The sequence below is a fragment of the Lytechinus pictus genome, chromosome 12 (genome assembly GCF_037042905.1).
Source record: "Lytechinus pictus isolate F3 Inbred chromosome 12, Lp3.0, whole genome shotgun sequence".
Taxonomy (NCBI): Eukaryota; Metazoa; Echinodermata; class Echinoidea; order Temnopleuroida; family Toxopneustidae; genus Lytechinus; species Lytechinus pictus.
Genome location: NC_087256.1, coordinates 30,020,638 through 30,047,306, shown reverse-complemented (window position 1 = coordinate 30,047,306; position 26,669 = coordinate 30,020,638). Strand labels below are relative to the sequence as shown.

At 37.1% G+C, this 26,669-nt stretch overlaps 1 protein-coding gene across 1 annotated transcript in view; it reads left to right on the top strand.

Annotated features, from left to right (window-relative positions):
• Positions 1 to 26,360, top strand: part of LOC129272716 (uncharacterized) — a 41,705-nt gene extending 15,345 nt beyond the window's left edge. The window contains exons 5-14 of the mRNA XM_064107235.1: positions 8,313 to 8,494; positions 9,947 to 10,133; positions 15,215 to 15,259; positions 16,753 to 16,832; positions 17,500 to 17,636; positions 18,393 to 18,571; positions 19,261 to 19,426; positions 20,553 to 21,141; positions 23,504 to 23,578; positions 24,176 to 26,360. Of these exons, the coding sequence (XP_063963305.1) occupies positions 8,313 to 8,494; positions 9,947 to 10,133; positions 15,215 to 15,259; positions 16,753 to 16,832; positions 17,500 to 17,636; positions 18,393 to 18,571; positions 19,261 to 19,426; positions 20,553 to 21,141; positions 23,504 to 23,578; positions 24,176 to 24,305 (1,770 nt within the window). The 3' untranslated portion in view covers positions 24,306 to 26,360. The remainder of the gene's footprint in view (positions 1 to 8,312; positions 8,495 to 9,946; positions 10,134 to 15,214; positions 15,260 to 16,752; positions 16,833 to 17,499; positions 17,637 to 18,392; positions 18,572 to 19,260; positions 19,427 to 20,552; positions 21,142 to 23,503; positions 23,579 to 24,175) is intronic.
• Positions 26,361 to 26,669: the final 309 nt, after the last annotated feature.

Genomic DNA, 26,669 nt, shown 5'->3' with positions numbered 1-26,669 from the left:
TTTTTTCTGCATTATTAAGACATCTTTGACTAACTTTTTAACCTTACAAATTTTCAGACTATACAATTATGTTCTACAGTATATGTTTCTTTTTAATGAAAATGTCAGAAAAATGACATTTTGTCACAAAGTGTCAGATTTCTGCGGGATATACATTCTTTTTCCATTTCACCCAGTGATATGTTAACATGTTGATTTGAATTTAAGTTAACATCTTCAATGTATTTTCTATGACATTCAACCATTTGGACACAATCATCACATTGTGAAAATAATTCCACGCTTGTGACATTAAAATTTAACAAAAATTACAAGATAAAGGCATTCATTATTATCTTGAACTGGGCACTATATAGTGTTGAATAAGCAGAATTTTTTTGTTGATGTAATTCCTGTTCAGAGAAAAAGATATTCAGAGCTCTTCTTTTTTGTCGATAGTTTGAAAGTGAATGATTAAAGAAATGAGATGCATCAACATTGGAAAATTGTATATAGATCCTGAGTTCCTGGTTCCTGAGTGAAACAATCAAATCACATGGAAATTTGTTAAGCACTGATTGCCTGCCCCCCCTGAAGTGAAAACTGAGATTTCAGGAGAAAGACCGAATATAGGATTGAATTAAAACATGACAGACCTTCCTGCCATAAATATGCTTTTTGAAAAACAAGCGACGGGATGCTTTATTAGGATAGCGCATATCTGAGATAGTAGAAGTATGTCCACTTGACTCGCAATCCAAACTTCTTGAGCGTGAATCTTGATGCCAATCCCTAGACAGTATATCTGTTTGCAGATGCGTTGTCAAGAAGAGACGATGGGTGTCGCACAGAAAGTTGAATTCTTTGAAATGCACTTGAATCTTTGCACCGCTTGGATGGACGCGAGAGTGGGATCTCCAAAGTACAATGTGGGGTGATGTCCTTTTGGAAGATAGTGTAGTGTGAAGGTGAGAGGGAAAGAAAGTTAGGCCTTGCAGACCTTGTCTTTCCTGGAGACATCCTAGATCTTCCAGTGTAATCCTTAAGTCTCCATTTGGCACCATGTAGTACACACAAATACAATAGACAAAAATAAAAATTTGTCTCATAACAGTGTCATTCAATTCTATATGACACCTAGATAGATCCTTGTCATTTGATTGGTTGGTCGATATCGATCATTCAGCCCATTTTACAATGACGTCATCAATTTTAGATCCATTCATAGTGCAATTTTGGATCCATACGATTTTGTCCATTGCACTCGCGCACCCAGCTGTAGGCACCACTCGTGTTTGCAGCGTGCATGTTGTATGTACGCGATAATCAACAGAACGAGCTCGCACTGCATGAGCATATTTTGCATTGAAATTCACAAATTTCATATGAAAAATAATCTATTTTTAGGTGTAATTTAAACCAAATAATGAATGTTCTTTTCATTCGTGCAATGGACAGAATGCTTCATTCAGTGAATGGATCATTTTATCTCTCGCCTCATGTTCTTTTCATTCGTGCAATGGACAGAATGCTTCATTCGGTGAATGGATCATTTTATCTCTCGCCTCATGAAGTATTCTCTCCATTGCACTCATAAACATTCATTATTTGTATAAAATAGACCAAGTGGTGCTTGACCAAGTGAGTTGTAGACAAGAATTGTTAAAACCTAAATTGAAATGAGATGAAATGAAATGGGCTATGTGTTAATTAGACCAAATGGTTAGTATATAAACTGGTTATAGGCAAATGGAATTGGACCATCTGAGATAAGACCAAATGCAGATTAGACAAAGAGATTTTAGACCAAGGTGACAATTTTCTGTAAGTACTGAACAACTGACATTTACATCTCCTTGATAACTTTATGTCACGTTTGTAATTCCCTTACAGAAATTTATTCATGCTGGCGGTCACTTAACTAGCTAGCAACTAACTAGCTGGTGGCTGACTCAAAGGGAAAGTTCACCCTGGCAATGGGTGATTTCAAGTCCGGTGTTGGCCTTGGTGTTGGTGTTAGTGTTGAATTTTGGATTGCTTCCCCTAGCTCCAAAACTAATTCAGATTTTGTAAAACTTATCCAGATCACATGATTGACATCTCAACGACTAGTGAGTGACTTTTCGGGACCATCTTCATGTTATTTTTGGTGTTATAATCGTGTAAAAATTGACCTAACACCAACACCAAAAGGTCAACACTGAACTTGAAATCACCCAATAGCTTATTGTAGAAATGGCAGGAAAAGACCAAAACTTCTGTTGACATTCTCAATCTTTGATCTTCAAACATTCAACATTATTTTTGTGTGATTTTTTCCGGAATTTTTACAACAAACGTTTTGTCAGGGTCAATTCCAAGCTGGAAACCATTACATGCTCATCACTAGGAGATCACTCAATTATCTCTCTTCATGCCCAATACAAGCATATATGAAGCTATCCACTAGCTAGCTCAAAATGTCTAATGTAGAGAGAGGGTGAGATGGGGGAATAAGTTCACTACCATTAGGTACCCATTTCCCAAGCTGATGAAGATGCATGAGTCACACCGCCCTCATACTTCCTGTCTTGCCAGGGACGTCATGCAGGCTTGCGTGAGGATGGATTGAGAAGGAGGGATGTCATTAAAAAGAGGTTCCATATTGCTCTTTACGTAGAGTAATGGAAGATATCCCTAGATGCTAAAGTCCTCTGCCCATCTATTCCTCTATGATAAATCCAGGTCCCTGTAACATTAAGCTCATATGCTTTTCACACTATATAAATTTTTCCTTAACCCCGGGAAATAGATGGGACTAAGGGGGGGGGGGGTCTTAGCCCCACCAATTTCCTGGGGTTAGGCTTAGCCCACTTCGGTTTCACATTATTTTTACCAAAGTGGGCTAGCACAGTAAATAGTATGGTACTCTCTGGCCCTGCTAAAAAGCAGGGTTATTGTAGTGCTAGCACCAATTGCACTGCCAAGAACTGCAGTGTGAAACCGTACCGGGCAGAGGAAAAGTGGGGCTAAGCATTAGCCAATCACAGAAGTCGAAATTGCACGTTAAACCTGCGCTGTGTGGCAAAATCATGAATATTTATGAGCTGTGCGGGTAATCCGGGGTTAAGACGTTGATACCGGCTAAGCAAGTAGTATGGGGTTAAGAAATACACCCTGAAAAAAAAGAAAGAAAAAAAAGATAGTGTGGGGTTAAGGATAGTATGAGGTGAAGGAAATGCAGTGTGAAAAGCTATCAGTGATCGATTGTGGATATGAGTTTTTTATGATTGAATATACACAGCAGTATTCAGTGCAATCAATTGTAGAAGCCAGCCCCCATGATAATTTGCTAAGCTTTATGTCATTTTAACCTTTTTCATCTTATGATTTTTTTAGTATGTTTGAACAATAAAGTTAGGCTGTTTATTAATGCAGTTAGTTTTATTAGCATAAAAGCTAATGGGGTGGGCCATTCAATCTGCTACCATTACTGTTTCGACATTCCGTCATGAACAGTATCGGAGCATTTCATGAAACAAATAGTGATTTTTCTTTGACTTGTTATATAAGCTACTGAAATCCTTTCATCTGATTGGCTCAGAGCAACTTTGTCAGTGAAGATCATTGACGAATGACTTCATGAAAGGCTCTCCAGAATTCATACCACTTCACCACACTTAAGGGGCTAGCTGTTTTCCTCGTTTGATATATTTCTATTCCCTTGCCTCATGTAAAAAATCAGATCATATTTCCAGGTTGTCTGCATCTAGAGTATTGCTTCCAGACTACAAAGGTGCCTTTATGCCAGCAACATCTGGAAGTTGAGTATCGGTTTGATACAAAGAGTGTCATTTCATTTTCTATTGATGGTATTAAAATGTTTTCTTGCAGTTTTATGTAAGATTAAACATAATTTATTGTATTTATATGATTTTGGTGGTGAGGTGTGACTTTTTGACATATAGCTGGAAGCTAACCAAGTTTTGTTTTAGGGCATCAACAGAAAACTATAGATATATATATATCTGAACTTCTTTGCAATATGTGCTGTTGATATTGATTGATTGGGTGGTTGATTAAAGAATTTCATTTTCCATGATAAAAACACAAACATAGCATAAAATCAATTGATTATAGTAAACACAGAATCCTGAAAAGTAATCACAGTTATTTGCTCGAAAATTTGAAGAATAATGGATTAAGGAACTTAGACTGCAGTCTCAAAATATACGTCATCTGCATTTTAGCATTTAGTCCCCAAACATAGATATATATATATATATATTTTTTTTGGGGGGGGGGGAAGGCCTGAATGAAGTTGATTACTAAAATACATCAAACATTCATAAACAAAGCAGAATGTGTAAAAACACAAGTGTGCATCAGTGATAAATCTAAATCTAAGATGTATGCCTCCCATGTTTAATATACCAGTTTGAATGAAAAGTGAAAGTTTCAATTATATTTCATAATAGATTTTGGTATGTTAAATTACTTTTTTTTTATACATGTCAGTAAAGAAGACAGAAGTTTGAAATTTAGAACAATGAAGAATGAATAAGTTGGGAGATTAAAATAAGTGCTCGATCTATTTATGAAATATTCGATAATAAATATAAATGGTAAAGTTGATTTGTAAACATTTATATTCTAGGTTATTCATTCCTCAATTTGAGCCTCATTACAAAGCACCAGCATTGAAACTTAACAATATGTTTTTATTTCTTGAGTAAGAAGTATGTAATATGATTGATTGATGAGATAGGTTATGAGACTCCGAGACGCTCATGTTGAAATTTGAAGATTGACACGTACAGATGTCTATGGAATGTTGTTTGGAATGATTTTCTTTATTATTCTTATTGTCTTACATATGTGCCATTGCAGATTTAGTAGTATAGGGAGATTAGAATACAGGGGGCAGGGAGGGAGAGAGGCGGGAGGTGATGAGGGCAGGGGGGAGGAGAAGGGGAGAGGGAGGGATATGAGAGAGGGAGTAGGGAGGGTAAGAGGGAGAGAGGCGGGAGGTGATGAGGGCAGGCGAAAGAGAAGGGGAGAGGGAGTAGGGAGGGTAAGAGGGAAAGAGGCGGGAGGTGATGAGGGCAGGCGAAAGAGAAGGGGAGAGGGAGTAGGGAGGGTAAGAGGGAAAGAGGCGGGAGGTGATGAGGGCAGGGGAAGGAGAAGGGGGAGGGAGGGATAGGAGAGAGGGAGTAGAGAGGGTAAGAGGAAGAGAGGCAGGAGGCGAAAAGGGCGAGGGAAGGAGAAGGGGGGAGGGAGGGATAGGAGAGAGGGGCGGGAGGTGATGAGGGCAAGGGAAGGAGAAGGGGAGGGGGAAAGATAGGAGAGAGGGAGGGGAGAGAAAGGGAGGGGAGAAGGAGGAGAAAGGGGAGCCAGAAATGAGATAGAGGAAAGAGAGAGGGGGAGAAAGAGAGGAAAGGGTGAGGCAGTGAAGGGGAGAGAGGGGAGGGGTGGGAAAGGGAGGGGGAGAGAGGTGAATGGAGGGAGAGAGGGGAGGTGAGAAGGAGGGAAAGGGGGTGGAGAGGGGGGAGGCCCCCCTGAGGACAGTTTACCAAATCACATAAGAGCAGATGGAATATGGGATACTGTTGTTTTCATTTCATGAAATATGCCAAACTCATCACCATATCTCCAACTGCTTCTCTGAATTGCGAGACATACAGGAATTTGAAATTTGTAGATATTATGTGTTTCCAAGTCTACATCAATGATGATTATAGACATCTACATCCTCTTAGATAAAACAAACGTTTGGTGTTTTCATTTCTTGATATCTCAAATTGTTTCTTTCTATCATGGGGGAAGTCATTAAAACAAGTAGAAACCCCCTTTCATTTAATGTATGCAGGATTTATTTTTAGAATATATTTCAGAATAAATAATATATGGCAAGTTCCCCTAAGTCTGCGCACACGCGTATCTGCGCAATTCTAGTTTTTAAAATGTACGCAACGAACACAAATTGTACACATGCAATACATAGACAGATATTCATCCAAAAATCTGATTCAAAATGGTGGAAAATGATGAATTTTGGGCATTTCTTGTGGCGGCCTCAAAATGCAGCTCTTTTCATCAAAATCCCTGAATCGCGTGCAAAGTGAACGGGTGCGCAGACAAAGAGCATCATTTTTTTTGTTCAATCTGAAATGACTGCCTGAGGTTTTTCCAAGAAAATCATATATTTCATTCAAATTTTTATGAGATATTTGGCACACCAACTCATAATGATGTAAGGAACATTATCAACTGAAACGTTTTGTGAAATGAATTCATGTTAAATCTTAACTCATCTCGTTAGATGCACAGACTTGGGGACCACCATCATACTACTATGCTCATGAAAAAGGGGTGAGGGAGCAAATCAAAAGTAAAGCAATTAATAGCTTGATTCCTAATTTGAGAAGACAAGATTGGTTTCATTCAATCTTTTTTATTTGTATTCTGACATTCTTTTAAGCCAGATCCAAACTTTCAATTTTTATGTACACTCTAAATTCCAAGGATTTAAAATAAATCCAGATTGGCTGTGAATAGTGACCAGTGACCAGCCAAATATTAGTTTTATATTTAAACCTTGTTGATTTATATATAAATCTAAAAGATTTGAATTAAAATAATTTGAGATTTAAAAGTTAATCCTTAAGATTTAAAAAATTTGACTGGTCACTATTCACAGCCGATCTCGATTTATTTTAAATCCTTGGAATTTAGAGTGTATATGAAGTGTTCAAAGTGATATTCTTGCTATTCATGATTGTTGGATATGGGTCACACATATAACCATAGCGACTGACAGTGCTAATTGATAATTGATTGATTCAGAATTCACCACAAAGACAGTTATTTTCAAAGGACAAGTCCACCCCAACAAAAATCTGATTTGGATAAAAAGAGAACAATCAAACAAGCATAACACTGAAAATTTGGCAGAAAATTTCGGGATAAAATCATTGTAGCTTTTTTTTTTAATATCGAATTATAAAATTTGAAAGTAAGTGCTTAAAGGGCTTTTTTAAAGGGCTTTTTTAAAAATAAATATAAAAATACAACTGAGAGAGGGTGGAAAGTTGCTACTTCGAATGCTAACGGTTGAAAAAAAGGACAACAACACCTTAATGATATTGACTTTTAGTTGATACTTAAGTATAATTCACAGTACAGACCCTTAACCAAATCTTAAAAAAGGCTTTAAACTTTGAGTGTGAACTATCTGGTATCAATCCAACTATTGATAAGATACACTGCGGTTGACAGGAAAAAGTGGAGAGAAAGTTGCCATGGTAACATGTAGACCTCTGGGGTATATTGATTTTGCTTCTTATCTTTGTAATGGAGCACTTTATATTGATCTAATTTTCCCATCGACATGTGTTGCTAGGAGGTTCTCTGTACCCTTTCAATAAAAAAAAATCTTGTGGCTAAAAACTGTGTCAGGCACCCGGCACTTCAATATAAGTCTTAGTAAATATTGGACAAAACCTACTTTTTTAAATGCCTTTGTCATATCGTAATGAAATGAAATAAGGCAATTTTCAGTGCAGCAAGGTGATGGTGCTTTTCTTGTTGGTAGCATTGGTGAATCTGTCTCTAAAGGTGTTTTCATACTGAAGGCGAAGTGGAGTTACTCCGGAGTAACTCCGGATTGAGTTGATAACGCTCATACTGCGGACCGACATTACACCCCCTTTCAAACTGGCAAGCTCCGCATCGGTGTATCCGCAGTGGTTTCTGCAGTTTCCAAGCAGAATCTCCCCCATGCAAAAATTAATAAAGTTACGCACGAGATAGGTGATACCGTACTTTTCATGCGGACTTACTCCGTTTGTAACCCTCTTCTTGAAGTGGGTTGAGTAGTCCTCTTTGAATCCGGATCAAAATAATCCTAGAATTTTCATACTGCCCTCCAAAGTGGAGTAACTCCGTCTGAACTCCGGAGTAACTCCACTTCGGCTGTCAGTATGAAAGAGGTATAATATGATTGTTGCTTAGTGTTCCCGGAAGCAACAAAGTGCTCTTGAAATATCTGATTGGGTTGGGAAAAGGGGACAGATACTGTTTGATCGATCCTTAAAGTTATTTTGGATAATATTGATCGGAATGCTGTTTGTAAATATTATGCAAATAATGAATGTTTTTTAGTGCAATGGGTTGCACACCAGACTAACCTCTCTTGGCGATTTCCTGTAAATATATAGATCTCTATAGGCGTGGCAGCCATGCTAGATCTTTGGCAGTTCTTATAAAGCACCCTGTCGGAGTGACAAATGAAGGACTTTTTCAGTACTTATCATTGTAAAGGTTTTCATGGAGATGTAATTTTATCATTCCAGGGACCAGGTATATTTGAGCCAAAGGACACCGAGATCTTGTCGAATATCGCCAACCAGCTCTTCTTCGCTCGCAAGTTTGACAGTGACCCTGAGAATCCTGTGAGGCTGTACGCCCTCAGTCAGGTGTCCGGGCAGTACTATGAGTTCCTGAGGAAGAACTTTATCTCAGAAGAAATGCTGAGGTATGGATAGTCGATTAGTGGTTTTGATTTGGATTATGATAAATATGTTGTTGGCAGTAGTGATGACTGATTATGGTTGATGAGGAGGAGGGGGCAAGGGAGTTTGATAGTGACGCAGAGAATTCTCAATCAAGTGTCCAGGCAGTACGGTGAGTTCTCTAGAATGAACTTCATCCTCCTCATCATCATCATCATCAACAGTCATCATCATCAATTCTTACCTATACATGTAGATCCATGAACTCTTAGGAAATTCTAAGGTAACAATTATTGTAGGATTGGTGACAGTCATTTCATTTTGATAAAAATGTTTAAAAATCATGTCAAGGTAGTTTTTTTTAAATGATGATAACAAGTAAGGAGACAGTCTCTACGATAAGGGATGGCCATAGTATTTGGATGATGATAATGATGTTGATAACAGGGACTTACAACTCTATGTGATTATGCGGATGGGGAAGAAGAATGGAAGGAAGATCATGGTAGTTGTGGTGATGGTGATGATGATGATGGTTGATGATGATGATGATGATGATGGTTGATGATGATGATGATGATGATGGTTGATGATGATGATGACAATGATGAAGGCGATGATTAAGATGATGATGATGTCAATGATGATGGTGATGATGATGAATGTGATGATTGTGATGGTTATGATGATTACGATTATTATGGTAGTTGTGATGGTGTTGGTTGATGATGATGATGATGACAGTGGTGATGAGGATGATGATGATGATGATGACTGATGATGATGATGATGATGATGATGATGATGATGATGATGATGATGATGATGATGATGATGATGATGATGATGATGACAGTGGTGATGAGGATGATGATGATGATGATGACTGATGATGATGATGATGGTTGATGATGATGATGATGATGATGGTTGATGATGATGATGATGATGATGGTGATGATGATGATGACAATGATGAAGGCGATGATTAAGATGATGATGATGTCAATGATGATGGTGATGATGATGAATGTGATGATTGTGATGGTTATGATGATTACGATTATTATGGTAGTTGTGATGGTGTTGGTTGATGATGATGATGATGACAGTGGTGATGAGGATGATGATGATGATGATGACTGATGATGATGATGATGATGATGATGATGATGATGATGATGATGATGATGATGATGATGATGATGATGATGATGATGATGATGATGATGATGATGATGATGATGATGATGATGATAGTGATGATGATGATGATGATAGTGATGATGATTGATGATGATAATGATTGTGATGATTATGATTATTACGATGATGATGATAATATTCAACAGGACTGACAAAACATTTCTAAGTCTTTTCAAGCAAAAACATTACGCACAAAAAATGTCCAAGATTAATGATCGACAATCTTTTAACAACCCATCTGAATATCAACCTCTCCTTTCATCCACCAGACAACTGATCAAGCTTGCTCTCCAGACTGAGTACGGTGATGAGTGGGAAGAAGAAGTCCAGGTGATGGAGGTGTTAAAGCTCCGAGCATTGCCCATGCTCTTACCTATAGATCCATGCTGTATGCCTATCTACCACACCAAGCACCAGATGTTCAAGGATACCAGATACTGGATTGATTTCCTTGTGGTACGGAAATGAGACTATTGTATATTATTTTGTATGTTTGTGCTAGAATAATCTATTTTGTTGATTTTTAAAGGTAAAAGAAAGTAGTTGCAGCAAACAATTATTTCATGAGAAAGTCTCTAAAAACAAGGTTAATTGCCACAATATTATCAAAGCTCTAGATCTGGTACATTGAAATAAACATATCTTTGTGAAATCATGAAATCTTAGCTAAAAAAGAGATAATTGTGATGATCACTGACATTAAAAGGCATGTGTGGGACAGTGTATTAATATTTCTTGGAATACCCAACATTTTATGGAATTCCGTGCTTACTTCGCTAATTTCTCAGCAATTACACATTTTTTCCAAGAGTCATTTGGCACATATTTTTTTATTTATACAAACACTTGGGTGGCCATTTTATTTTATTCTGTTCAAACTCATTTTAAGATCATTACCACAACTGGCATTTATCTTTTAAAGACTAATTCTATTTCAGATTCTTTTGCAAGGATAATCTATTTAGCTATTATTAAGCTTTGTGTTACGGGATCCAGTGATTAATTGCAAAATGCAAAATAGCGATCAAGCGCAAATTCACAATGGATGACTGGTTTCTTGCAGTGCATTATTAGGCACAACTTAACCCTTTATGACACCCTCACCCCCCCCCCCCCAAAAAAAAATAGAAGATCAAATGTGACCTGCCAGGCACCACAAAACCCACAAAAAGTCGCCAGAAATGAAATTTTAGTTAAAAAGCCCTTCTGAAAGAGGAAATTCTAAGCTTTATAATGATATATAACTACCTTTACCTTTACCCGAGATTCTGGAAGAGTGCTGTGGGGTGGAAAGAATCACCGTTGAATCTGGGGTACCATATAGAGTTGCCATAATCTGCCATAACTCATGCACAATGATTGATCCTAACCCACACAAGTAAGAGGAGAATGTTCACTACCATGGAACACTCCTTTTGAGAAAAGGGGGATTAAAAATTACTAGTCTATTGAAGGTCACTTACTCTTCCACTATTGTGTATTGTAGACAAAAGGGAGATTAAAAATCAATAGAATTTCGATAAAAGAGATATTCAGATTGCCCCCAAAGTTAAGACGCTAATTAGGTACATCCTGACCATCAGTTTGAACAAGAATCAATGTGAGAACTCATCCTGTTTTAAATTTATAGGAGTAAAGGGAGATGAATATTCTGGTTTTCGTGAAAACAAAACATGACTACAAAAATTACACTTTAGGTTTGATTTTTACATTCAATTTTTTTTACAGTAAACAGGGGAGAGTATCCTCTTTCAGAAAACACCAAAATCTGAAATTTGAACATTCTGACCAAAATACTCTTAATTGGCTCCAATTGAAAATCACACAGTGCGACTTTTTGTGGGTTTTGTGGAGCTGGGTCACAAATGCCCTTTGTAGATACAGCATCAGAGTGCATGTAAATAAGTTTGCGTCAAAAGATGCGAGGGACATAATACTTGTACATAAGATAATCGTAAGCTATAATGACATCTCTAATGGAACCTTCATTGTGATTTAACTCCAATTACTAAAGCAGAAGTGCTAGGCTTTAGTTATCTGGGCATTGTTGGTAAAGTGGATCAAACCAATTGTCCCCATTACTCTTGTTCGATCAAAACTGTAGTAAAAGGTTGAATGAACATCCTTCTATCAATTGCATTCATCAATGAGAAAGTTAGACTGGATGGAATAGGGATGCCCCCCCCCCCCCAAAAAAAAAAAAATAGATGATATACTTTGATTTAAAACAAAGAAAAGAAAAAGGAAATACTTTTCATGTTTGAGTGACTATATAGATTGAGCACAAATAATTGAGAACCATAAGGATTCTAACTCCTCACAACTCAGTTGCTTTCTGTTAAATGGAAAAGTACAGTTTTAATAAGAAATTGAATCATAGCAACTACAAAAGATTATCTACATCAGAAGTAGAATGAAAAAAAAAGAAGTAATCATATTTTGGAATTATTAAACAGTTCTTGTTCATGTTATCCTGATGGTATATATTCCAGTGCATACATGTAAATATGTTTGTTTGAAGCCCATTCACATTTTGAATCATATTTTTCCCTTTTTTCAATTAGGAAAAAAATACACCCTCAATAAGATGAATACTCTCTACCCACTAAAATAAAACACTATTAGAAGAGAAGAAGAAAGTGTCATTCACAATCAGAACTGAATGTCAAATTATTCTACCTCCCACAGACCAGGACCCTCTTTCACGAACAACAGTAATTGGCGATTACAGATGCTTTAATTCTATGACAAATTTGCTCCCATCCAATCAAATATCATCATCTCAGTAGCTTATAACAGTAGTTGGAGTTTGTTGTTCATTATAAGTTTTAATGAAAAGGGGTATATCGAAGAACATTGCATCCATATAGCATAATTTTGCAGATGATGGTATAAAATAGAAACTGATAATAAGCAGTTGATTCGGTCAGTAAGTGAACCAATCTTTGTTTGAGAGTGGGAACAGCTGAGCTGTCGCTTCTGTGATTAGGTCTATTAGTTTGTTTTAGGGGCGTCTGGATGTATTACAGAGCCCCTTATTTGTCAGGGATCTTTCTCCATGAGGAGGGGTGGGTGAGGGTACGGGCAATGCAGGGGGGGGGGGGGTTGGTGTTGATCACAGTAGACTGTGGAATGTTATGTTTTAATAAACGACATACAAATTTAATTAACGTTCTTACCTCCTTGTTAGTTTTTAAAAAATTATGCAAAGCCTTTCATACGAATTGATAAAGAGCGAAATGCAATTCCATTGATTTACAATGCTATGTATGTTTAAATTGTCACTTCCCACTCTATATTTTGGTGTTAATTGTTTCTGATGTTAGATATTTTGTATTTATGATGTTGTTTGTTATTGTTGTTGTTGTTCATAGTTATCTTGACATGTATTTAAAACTGCAGGGCGCCTTTGTAAAGCAGTTTTAAGAACTGAACAGGCCTACCCTGCAGTATAAAATAAATAAAACAAAATAAATAAAATAAATAAATAAATAAATAATACCTTATGTTTTCAATACCGACCGTGATGCCCATATTACCTGACCCATTCAGAGTCCTGATATACACTGTACATGTATGTGGCCTTTGTTTCATCAGCTTATTTTCTTCAAATTGGCAACATTGGCAGATTTCAAATGCCAACTTTTGAAAATGAATTTCATGTATAAAGCATGTCTTTCCTGGTTGAAAAGTTGCATGCGAATAGATTGATTTTTCAGCTCTATTTGCATAGTCACAGGATTTTAGTAATCATTTTCTTTTGGAAAAAAAAACCAAAACATTGGAGATTCCACAGTTTTTAAGATGGGCTCATTTTGTGTAGATTTTTTTATTCTCCTGCTCTTTTTTCTATTTGCAATATTCAGAGACGGTTTTTAAAACCACAAAATGTGGTTGATTAACCATAAGGGAGTGTTTCCTAAAAATGAATTATCAGATGTATTATCCGCCAAGTCCTGTTACAGTGCTCAGCCAATCAAAATCAAGGAAAGTTGTCAGATCTGACAACATGTCGGACAAATACGTTGATGAAACGCTTCACTGGATGTACTCAACAGTATACTGGGGAAAAAAATCTTTAAATTCTTATAAATTCTGATATAAAAAGATATCTTATGAATAACTTGTATTCCTCCCCCCCCCCTCACTAATTAACTGACACCTCGGAGAATACCATAAAACATTTATATTTATCATGAGACTTTTCATGGAAAAATTTGGGGAGAGAATAATCACTCGTGATGAATGCAATCCTCTTTTAACCATGTTCACAATAATATATTATCAATAGTATTTACATTGTTTGCAATATACAAAATAATCCATAATGTATACAATATAATCATAATACAGAATTAGAACCAAGAAATGATGTGAGCATATACTTCACTTTTTAATGATAAAATCATAAACCATTGTTTTCTTAATATGGATACCATCATATTAAGTATTACCAGATATCAGAAGAAGTCTACATGTAAAGAGTATTCATTAGAAAGAGTTGTCAATGTCTACTGCTCCAGCACGCAGAACTTCTTTATATATAGATTTCTGGAAGATTAGATTACTTTTCCTGGGCGTCTGCTTCGAGCCATTACCATTTCAAATAAGGCATTAAAGTCAAGTGGGAAGTTTAATAGGATACATTTAATGTTGACTACACCCGTCTAAATCTGACACAATCAGAACATGGAGATGTGTTAAAGTGCATCCATCGGTAAAACCAGTCCTCTCTTGTTTTTAGGTTTTTCCATCACATTGTGCAATATACACTGCAAAAACCCGGGTGTTGATTTAACACCAGCCCGTAATCTATATATGTCCACACCAGAGATGTATTGAAACAACACCAGTTTGGAATCAAACCGATGCCGTTTTAATACTAATTGGTGTTGTACATGTATATACACCTATCTGATGTTAGACCAAAACGAAACTGGTGTTGTTTAACACTTCTCTGGTGTGGACATTTATAGATTCCGGGCTGGTGTTAAATCAACACCAGAGTTTTTGCAGTGTACTGTATTCAAAACTTTTGATATGTCTATATCCACTTGGTCCACTACAAGATGGTCTAATTCTCAGATCATCTATTTCTTCTATCAGTGTGGCCTTATTACTGTTTGATCTAATGATCACATGGTCTAAAAATCACTTAGTTTAATTCTTGTTAGTCTAATGGCAAGGTGGTCTAATATCTACTTCATCTGCTTTTTTTTTATAATGCAAATATGGTTCATAAACAGTTCACCATAATTATAGACTATGTGGTGTTAGATCACATGGATATAATAAAAATAAGGGTACAACCTAACTGGGGATTGGACATAATGGTAAAAGGTCTAAATGTCAGTTGTTACAAATGATTAGTAGTGGGATGTACTGGTTGTCAATGATGTGGGTTGAGACCAAACTGAAAGTAGATCATTTGGGTGTAGCCTTGCTTGATACATAGGGAATTTCATTAAAGAATCCCATCTTTTTATTATGAAATATTGGTATTGAATGTTTCCTTTTCATTTCATCTTTTCTTACAGTCTGAAACCTCTACAGGAGAACAGAGAGCCCTTCGGACATCATTTGTAAGTATTTGTACCAGATGGTTCATGCGACATTTACTCCCAGCACACACTATGATAATAATGATAATAGCTAGTTTTTGTGTAGTGCTTTTCCCGAAGCGGCTCAAAGCGCTTTACAGCATATTATTACCCCGGTCATTGGATTCATTTCAAAAACGAAAAGTGCACAATGTCCACTCCCTTGGGAGCATTCCTTGCATTCATTGCAGCCTCATGATTGCATTGACAAATTCAAACTTACAATAACTTTCGCATCCTACCGGGTACCTATTTAGCACCCGGGTCCAGAATGGCAAAGAGTGGTTTAACGCATGCTAGACCGCAGTAGGATTCGAACACACGACCCTCTTTTTAAAAGGCGAGAGTCAGCACCACTGCACCACGGCTCTTCCACTAAGCGATATGATTGCACTAAGATCAGATTGCAAAAAGTTGGCGATCGCAGTTCAGTGCAGTGGCATTGCAGGTCAGCGCACACGTTGCAACAGCTCTTCAACACGCTGCATCTCCATGGCACCTCCTTTTACGCGTATGTTATCTGCTCTGCAGCAGCGAATGTGAGGTCATTGTCTAGGAAACATCTGATTTGCTCAAATTATATTGAAAAATCGCAGAAAGATTTGACACGTCAAAAGTCTGAGATTCTTGCAGCGCATTGCAAGTTGATGCAAACTTTGTGATTTTGCAATCCGTAACACAAAGGCTAGCGATTAATCGTATGCTTGATTTTCACAATTGATTGTGCATTGTAGTTAATGGAATTAATCGTATAATAATGTTCTACGATCATTACCAAGCTTTGTGTTACGGGCCACCTGGGTCCTGAAACACAGAGGTTAGCGATTAATCTTACGCTTGATTTTCGCAATTGATTGTGCATTGTTGTCAATGGAATTAATCATAGAAAATTGTTCTACGATCATTGCTAAGCTTTGTGTTACGGGCCCAATTGCATCGCATAATGTGCGCTGGGTTTTATATCAAATACTCCTCCGCTAATTTTATCTCTGAAGATATAAGGTTAGGGTTAGGGTCGTGATAGGGTTTTTGGTTCAGAATCATGTGAGGATTAGTATTAAGGTCAAGGTAAGGTTTGATGATCGGGTTTTTGTCTGGATTAATGGGTGCATTTCTTATAGGAGCGATTGCCGCAGATGCAAATGTCATGGAAACATACATTTACCAGTTACCACTTCTCTGAAAATGGGAAGTGATTTATTGACAATCACATGATAATTCAGATACCCTTTTTTCTTGCCATTGCGTATTCATGCAATTAATTGAAAATGGAAAATCGTATGATACTGAATATTGTATTTTCCATTTCTTGTATTAAGGGTAGGCCTATTGTTTAAAAGCCATTAGATGCAAGGTTCCAAAGTAATGCTATCATTTATCATGGATCAATAAAATAACATTGTATATTGTATCTCATAACTTGTATCTTGATTATATCTCCTCTTTTTTTTTCCTTTTTTTTTTTCTTTTTACAGATACCACAGAGTAGACACCAGTGTTTTTCAAGGGGTCAAATGAAAGGTCTATACCTGACCACCAAACATGCCAAAGACAAGTAAGGACATTGTAAAATCATTACTGCATTTCAAATTGTTTGCCTTTCCGATATGGGCATTTCGATTAGAGAAAAGTAATCGCCTTATTATTGGAGGAGGTGTGATAGCTCGGTTGGTAGAGCTGTGGTCTCACTGTTCAGTAACCAGAGTTTGATTCTTACTGGGTGCGATAGTGCTCATTTATCACTAGGTCCCTTGGGAAGGAGCTTAAGCCTTCAGTCCTGTGATTGCTTGCTTACAAGCAGGTTAGCAGTATTGATATGATGCGTTTTTTCAGAAGACATTTTTGTCGCCTGAAAAATTACCAAATTTTTCTAGTAACTCCATTGAATAGCATGATTAACTACCAAAATAATTATGATTGTGAGTCGAAGATTGCTTGAATGAAATAACAGTGATGATTGAACAGAAATATTTTTCCTCGCATTAGAATAGACGTACAAACTCAAATAAGTAATACATTGCCCAAATGGAATTTCCGACCTTGGGGTGTTCCTGTTTATGAAATTATTAATGAATTAAGGAATAATTGGACTCTAAACTGCAAAATGGAAGCCTTACGTACATGTAGTAGACTGATAAATCTGATAAGTAAACTAATTGCTTGGAGACCAACAGAATACAAATTTATGAAGCACACCCCTCATTATTTCTTGATATCTGTAGAAAAACTCAGGTCCAGCCAAGTTCCCCTATCCCTACTGAGGCTGCAGGCGGGTCGACCCTCTATCTAGCGTCATATATCAACCTGAGTGATGACATGTTACCAGCTCCAGAGTGTAACGAGGTCGACAATCTACCTGGTGAGTTTGTGCGAGGCCAGGAGAAACAATGATACCCATATCCTTGGATTAAATAATGATTTTCAACTGGGAATTGTGGCGTATTCAGTATTGGTGTTTCATTTATTTTATTTTTTTTAAATTGTTCACTATGGGATTAATTTCATGATAAGATACCAAATTAATTATGAATGTGGGTAGAAGATTATGGGAATGATGGATTTCAGTTGATAGAAGAAACATATTCTCCATGCATTGAATATTGAACAAGGCCTCTGAGAAAAAAATGTGTTTTATTGGAAAATTTTATTGATACCTGCATGGAATGGGCTGAAAATTTCAGGATATGATCTTTGTTAGTCGCTTTCTAATATCCAATTTTTAAGTATGTAGAGTAAGTGCTCAAATGACTACGTTGAATGAAAATACTAACATTACCAAGAGAGGGTGCTCGATTTAAATTTAAATCATAACTTCCTGAAAAAATGCCATATTTCAATTCTAATTGGTAAAAAAATGCATTCAGCTATCACTACGCTTTTTTATTATTGTAATGTTTGGTGATACTTGAGTATAGTACACATTGTCCGACCTTTTGCCAAAGCTGAAGACATGCTTAAGAGTCCACCTAAGGGAGGCAAGTAAAGAGATTTTATATCTTCAGGGAAACCATACTGGTGTTCTTTACAGACAGGTGGTCCCTCTCTACAGATGATCACTAGATCAGATTTGACTATTTATTTATTGATTGATATATTTCTAATGTTATCCTGACAGATGATAGCTACGACGGTAGATCCCCAGACAGCTTCTCCTTCACCACCTTTGGTAACGAGAAGACAGCTGAGAACCACGCTGTCCACTTCAACGCAAGTCTTATCAACCCTGAGGGAGAGGTCAGATGCTTCATAGATGTCATCATCACCTTCAAGAAGGCACATCCATCCGTCCAGAAGGTTTGTCAAGGTTTTTGTTGTCTCAAGATAAGGTATCCACCAGTGGGTTCGGACTTTCCACCAAAGTGGTGATGGTGGGCCAAAACAGGACTACTTGCCCTTAGGCAAGGGTTTATGAAGTTTTGGTTGCTAGACAAGGCATAGGTTCAAACTCTTCCTCCAGGTGAAGGTTGGCCATAACAGGACATGCTCCCTTCAAGTTTAGTCAAGGTTTTGTCATGAGATATGGTATCCACCCATTGGTTCAAACGTTCCGGCCAGGTTAAGGTGGGCCATACCAGGATAACCTCTCCTTAAGTTAATGATTTGTCGCTAGACAAGTCATCCACCTACATGTATTGTTTCGAACTCACCAACCAGGCCAGGTGAAGATGGTCCATGACAGGATGACCTCCTGGAGAATATCAGTCCCAGATGTGATACCTGCATGAACAATACACTGGAGCACAGCTGCTCCAGAAGAGAGCTTTCCAAAAAGGAAAAATCTCACGATAGGACACCTGATACCAAAAAGACAAATGAATACCACAAAGTGGAAAGAGGGAGTGTCATTATGATGTGAGTGTCAGATAACTCTTTGTTAGAGGGAAAATGATGACTGATGTAAGTGATGATGAAGATGAGAAAACTATGATTTTAATGATAAATTGAGAATCCTGAGTTATCGTTTCTTGCTTTGCCTCTAACAGTCTGATACCGTCCGTTTCATCAACACCCTGATGTGTGGTAACATGGAGCCAGGATTGTGGACCTTGGTCCTCTTTGAGCGAGGGGTCCGGGAACCGTTCCCCTACACCATACAAATCTTCCTTGTTCCAGACAGGCCTAAAGGATGGCTCGACTTCTCAAATCATGGTGAGGATGACATCTATTGATTATTTTGTTTTATCTGTATGGGGGATATCACACCTCAGGGGTTGTTTTTAAAAAGCTGTTTGTAAGGTATGCATGGCTTTACACTCGGCTAGTGACAATATCATGTTTAGGACATTCATGTTCATGGAATGCAGTAATGGGAATGAATTAGTGAAAGACACTTAGGGGAATCTACCAACACTTATGAGGCTTTTCATAGCAAATGTAAAAAGATATGACTCCTAAAGGGGAATGAAACCATTGGAATAAGTAGGCTTCTGTTGAATGGTCCTAGGCATATCCAAATGACCTGATAAACTTGAAGGAGAATGAAACCTTTGGAACAAGATAGCTTGCGTGAAAACAGAAAAATCAAAGAATAAGAACAAAGAAAGTTTGAGAAAAATCAGACAAATAATGAGAAAGTTATGAGCATTTGGATATCGCAATCACTAATGCTATGGAAATGCTCCCATTGGCAATGTGACAAGGATGTGTGATGTCACATGTGAACAACTTTCCCTTTGATGGACTATAAAATACCCCCAAAATGTCTCTTTTTGCTTTTTCTTATGGTGATACAAACTCTTTATCCATGATGTATTCTTTAAAAATCTGTATTACATGCCCTCCTATAAAAAGAATACATGATCTACTGATAGATGTGATAAAAGAGGCAGTTTAAGTGATATATATACTATAGTAATGGGGAGAGTTGTTCACAAGTGACATCACACATATTTGTCGCATTGCCAATGTGAGGATCTCCATAGCATTAGTGATCGCAATATTCAAATGCTCATTCCTTTCTCACTATTTGTCAAATTTTTCTCAAATTTTCTTTGATCTGTTTCTTTGATTTTTCTGTTTTCACGCAAGCTATCTTGTTCCAAAGGTTTCATTCTCCTTTAAGTTTATCAGGTCATTTGGATATGCCTAGAACCATTCAATATCTTTTCTATACACAGGATTCAGAAATTATCTTGACCCATGAAAAATAAATCCATGAAATTTCAATTTCTCCTTTTGTTGGGGGAAGCATTTTTCCACCTTGGACCACAACAGTATATCGTTTAATGTTTTACATTGAATTTCCCTATAAATGCATGTGCTTGTTTGGTCACAGAGGATGAATTGCACAATCTATGGGCTGTTGAAATGATAAGAGAACTAGGAGAGGAAGAGTATCCGTTCCTAGCCCACAAGCTCTCCAACCAACCCCGACAACCATGGCAACAGCGGGAGGAAGAGCAAGCCAACCGTGCCATGGAGGAGGTTGAAGATGGAGATGGAGAGGGGGATGAGGATGGGAACTACGGCGATGCGGGCATCAGGAATGGAGGAAGGGGTGATCCTGGCGGTGGAGAGGACAAACAGAGCTTCCATGAAGAGGACGAAGAGGAGGCGGAGGGAGAGGATAGCAGCAATGGTGGGCGGAAGGAGCGCATCAACGGCCACCTTCGGGTGGACCCCAATCGGCTGAAACTGGAGGCCCACCGGAAGCTCCCGATCCTGAGGGACGAGGAGACAGGCAGGAATCAGGGGATCCAGAACATGGATCGCCTCAAGAGAGAGGAGACGGGGAGGGAGTTCAGGGATACCCTGAGGCTTAGCGGCAACAGGAGAGAGGATGGGGGCTTCCGTAAGGTCAAAGGCCATAACGATGGAAGTCTTAACGCAGCTCAGATGAGGGATGAAAGCTTACCAACATGGCTGTAAGTAGTCTTCTCTTTCGTCAATTTTGTTTATGTTTATACTAATCTCATGACTAACAAGTAGCTAGAGCAGCCAAGTCAAAAGCAGACATAATATCAAGCTTAATATACTAAATTTGAATTGTGAATTTACTCTTCTTTATGATTTTACAGAATGCCCCAAATTTCCAATGTGCTTCAATTTCTCATAACCATAGCCCAACTGAATATCTATGCTATATGCCAGAGCTTAGAAGATGGAGCGTTTTGGAAGATAAGTTCCTTTGATATATTGTAGCTAGGAGCACTTCATCATCTTCAAATCATTGGGAAATGCTGAATGCGGACTTTTTGCTTTGCACAGTAACTATCTCTGTCTTTTGTGTCCATTTCTCTCTAGGTGACAGGGCAGACATGATTCATAAATATGTAGTTTTTAGCTTTTGCCAATATCTCCATTCCCTGGCCTTTCTGTGTTTTATTTCATTTTTATTCTCAATTGTTCTTTTATCTGTGTTATCAATGACAGAGTCCCTTACACCTCGCACTTTCATCAAGTTCAATCTAAATCTCAAATGCTGCATTCAGTTCCTCACTGAATACGAGTCTAGAATCAACTTGTCTATTTCAATTTCTTTCAGATTTTTGCCTGAATTTTCACACCTCGCTTTAAATTCATCCAGCAATTTGTCCATCTCTGAGTAGAATCCTTTATCTTTTTGAGCACCATTAAAAGAGCAGATTTCATTTCTTTGGTCCAGTTTACAACACAAAGAATGCACTTCTCAACAAGAAGACGTCGCTAAGAAATTTTTACAAGTTGCAGAAATGTTTTTTTTTTCATTTATGTCTGGAAGATGAATTTAAAAAACAAAAGCAAAACAAGTGTACACATAGTAAGGAAGAATGCATGCAGCAGTACCATTTATTTGAATGTAGGATGAAAGAGCACTGCTGCTTTATAAGGCCTTGCCTAAGGACATAGGTGCCGTGGCTGATGATCGAATGCCAGACTTTCAAATGTCTAGTTAGGCGCCTGAGACCACTCGGCCATAGTACCTCCACAGCAAGAAATACTTGACATTTGCCGACCCCCCGCCATGCAATTTTAAAAACAAACTATACAATGAAGCCTGTGATAACTTTTTTAATGGTGTGAAAATGAACTTCAAAAGTCCATTTTTGTCTCACCTGCATAGCAGAGTGAAACTATAGGCGCCGCTTTTCCGACGGCGGCGGCGGCGTCAACACCAAATCTTAACCGAAGGTTAAGTTTTTGAAATGACAGCATAACTTAGAAAGTACTGTATATGGACCTAGTTCATGAAACTTGGCCATAAGGTTAATCAAGTATTACTGAATATCCTGCCTGAGTTTCATGTCACATGACCAAGGTCAAAGGTCATTTAGGGTCAATGAACTTAGACCATGTTGGGGGAATCAACATCAAAATCTTAACCTAAGGTTAAGTTTTTGAAATGTCATCATAGCTTAAAAATATATGGATCTAGTTCATGAAACTTGGACATAAGGTTAATCAAGTATCACTAAACATCCTGCATGAGTTTCACGTCACATGACCAAGGTCAAAGGTCATTTAGGGTCAATTAACTTTGGCCCAATTGGAGGGTATCTGTTGAATTACCATCATAACTTTGAAAGTTTATGGATCTGATTCATGAAACTTGGACATAATAGTAATCAAGTATCACTGAACATCCTGTGCAAGTTTCAGGTCACATGATTAAGGTCAAAGGTCATTTAGGGTCAATGAACTTTGGCCAAATTGGGGATATTTGTTGAATTACCATCATAACTTTGAAAGTATATTGGTCTAGTTCATAAAACTTGGACATAAGAGTAATCAAGTATCACTGAACATCCTGTGCGCATTTCAGGTCACATGACCAAGGTCAAAGGTCAATGAACTTTAGCCATAATGGGGGTATCTGTTAAATTACCATCATAACTTTGAAAGTTTATGGATCTGACTCATGAAACTTGGACATAAGAGTAATCAAGTATCACTGAACATCCTGTGCGTTCAAGGTCAAAGGTCATGTAAGGTCAATGAACTTTGGCCATGTTGGGGGTATTTGTTGAATTACCATCATATCTCTGTTAGTGTATTGGTCTAGTTCATAATACGTGGACATAAGAGTAACCAAGTATCACTGAACATCTTGTGCGAGTTATAGTAGTTTTCAAAGTCAGCACTGCTGCTATATTGAATCGTGTGATGCAGGTGAGACCGCCAGAGGCATTCCACTTGTTTATCGACAAGCACCTGCTTTTTGGATGACCCGGTCACATATTTTGGGGGGTTAGTTATCAATGTATTATTACCAAATTTTCCTTTTTTATCTTACATTTTTGTTCACAGGAAAAATCAGTCATTTGCCCTCACTTTCATGGAGTTTGTCTTCATCTCTGTAATTGTCTTCATACTTGTTAAAGGGTAAGTCACACCCAAATTCCCTATCTATCTATCTTCTATCTATCTATCTGATTATTTATTGTTTATTTACTCATTTATTTTATTTATTTATTTGAATTTTTTCATTTGTTTATTTTTTCTTATTTCATCTCATTTTTAAAAATATTATTTATTTCATATATTTATTACTTCATTTTCAAATTTGTTTTCTTAATTCTATATTTTCTTATTCATTTTATTTCAATTTATTTATTTGAAATAATAAGTCATTTGTTTTCCAATATTTACTTTTTTATTGAATTATTTAATCATTTATTTATTTATTAATTATTTATTCATTTATTTATTTATCTTTGAAAAGGATTTTTTGTACACTTTAATAGCAATTGTTTGATAGTTAATTCATTCTAACCTTGATATTATGCTCTTTTGATGAACAGTGCAAGCAAGGTTGCAATGGCTACATTCAATGAATAGGTTGAGTTCCCTGACAACGTATGGTATCAATGAATGTCTCATAAAGTGCACTATAATGGATGTGTATGTTTATTCTATGGACGATATATCTTTGAAAATATTAAGTCATTTGTGTTGATATTTTTTTTTTTCTCAAACCAGGGTTCTGGTCCCTCTCCGTATCGTCAAACGGAAGAGCCACGGAGTCAAGTCTTTTGCTACATTCCTTGTTGTCGTCACCTTCATACAGTTCCTGGTCTATTCAATGTTTGTACTATCAGCCAGCAGCTAGCCCAGGCCTAACCCTCCATAGGACCAGATCACCCTTACCCTCATTAGAAACTGGACTGAATTGATTCAGTCTTTGAACGCTAACCTATGTGGTGGTGCTGTTATATTTTTTTCCTTCAAAGAAGCTCTAACAACCACCGAAGAATTCTTAACCATGCGTGTGCTTAATCTTTTTCTCGGAGTGGACTTGTTTACCTGTACTACAATACAAGCATGGAAACTCCAAAAGGAATCTTGAATGCATTATATATTTAATCGTTGTTGTATGTTTCGTGGAACCGAAGGAAGCAAAGAATGTCTCCAGGCTTTCGTAGGACAGTATCGGTGCTCAGCAGGTACATGTTGCCCCACACATTGCACTTCCGATGATTGGACAGTATTTTTGACAGCGATGCCAGAATGTCACAACACTACAACACTCTTTGTAGATGAGAGATAGAAATGAGTAACCAAGTGACATAGTAACTCCACTGTAGAGTAGAATTAAATAGTTTTATTTTGTTATGAAAACTTTACAGCAATTTCATGCTTTAAGTCACAAGTGAATACAGTTGACTCTGACCGTCCTTCATCCAAGCATGTATGAAAGGTCCATAATTGCTCTCAGAAACATTTGATCAATTCAGATGGATCTGAAGTATGCAAAGTTAACGATGCAATAATTCTTTATCACACTGATTGGTCTAGATTCTAGATGAAGAATTGTAGTATCCCCCGCTTTCCATGATTGAAGATCATTTCAACCACTACCGTTCTTTTTTTAGATGGGGTCCAGATGAGTCTTTTTGCACCCAAACGATGCTATTGCCACAATTGTGCTTTTAAAAGTTATACTAAAGGTTATATACCTCAATAAGCCTGTAATATCCAGATGTTAAACGGGCAATTACATAAAATATGTACGTCCGACCCCCTATACGTGGGACCTTCATGAAATTTCTTGTTCTTTTGACAGTCTTTAATGTTCTCAGAGGACCATGACTTCGTCAGTTTATAAAGTGAAGTGAGACTTGAGAACAATGGGGGTCGGTGTACAAAAAATTTGATAATTTTATGGAATCGTCCAATAGGTAAGGAAGTATTGGTTACACTATTCATTCCCAAAATGATAATATCGAGAGTGGATATAGGGAATATATAATGAATGATATATAATATTGTCTAACAGATCGATAAGTATAGAGTAAGTAATGGAAAACTGATAACATGCCTGAATGTGTATTGTGTATTCAACCTATAAATCCAATGCGATAACAGCACATTGCACATCGTGTTGTATAATATCACTTTTTACACCGTGATCAAACACACAACTTGGCAAATCAAACACAAATTAATTTTGAACTAATCAGAAACATGCATTTGGGACTTGCACTTGATTTTTATAAAGTGAATCCGAAGAATTTCTCTGAATATTACAACATTTTTCCTGCAAGTTTTGTGAAATTTTCAGCAATGACTTTGTTCAGTCTTTCCCGTGACAAAACGGCTGACGTGTATGGCTTATATATTTGAGAATCGATGTGTATTTAAGAATAAAAGAACAAATAATAGAGTGAACCCTGTTATGAAGTATTGCACCGATTGTCAAATCATACAATTTATAATTATGAGAGATAATTTGAAATGTTTGTGCTAAAACATGTTAATGATATAGTTTAAGTGGTAGTTATTTGGGTTTAATTATTGTCAAAAGGTATATATATTTTTTTAGAAACTGATGTTAGTATATTTTTCACGACTTTATTTCCAGTACATTTTCTCCCTCTTAATAAGAATGTTGAAAAATGAAATTAAATGAATTTTGATAGTTGCAATTATATTGTCGTCCCCCCCCCCCCCCCCATTCTCCCTTCCCTGACTTGCTTAGTTTATTTCAAAATCATCCGCTTGATTTCTCATAAAATGTATAAATATTTGTAATGTCTCATTTATATCATCCCATTATCAGGAAAATATTGTCAGTTTCATCTTTGCACATAAATTCATATTTTTTAAATCTAACTGTGGGGAAATATTGCTACTTAAAGGGATGGATCAGCTTTATCAAAAGTATAAATAAAAATTGAAAATGTTGTCTTTGATGGATGGGAGGTGTTCTGCATTTTCCTAGTGTATATTACAAACATTATCTGAATGTTTTTACAATAAAACCTGGTTGAGAGTGCTAAGGGGCCACAGCCAATGCAGTCCACCTACGATACACTAAGGTACTGCTGATCAGGGCCCCGTCTCACAAAGACTTACGATTGATCCGATCAATCGTAAGTCTATGGAAATCCATCAATGTCATAACTTTTTCGATTAAAAATTTGCACAATGTCCTTTGTATGCAAAGAGAAGCTCAGTGAATTTTCAAGAAAAC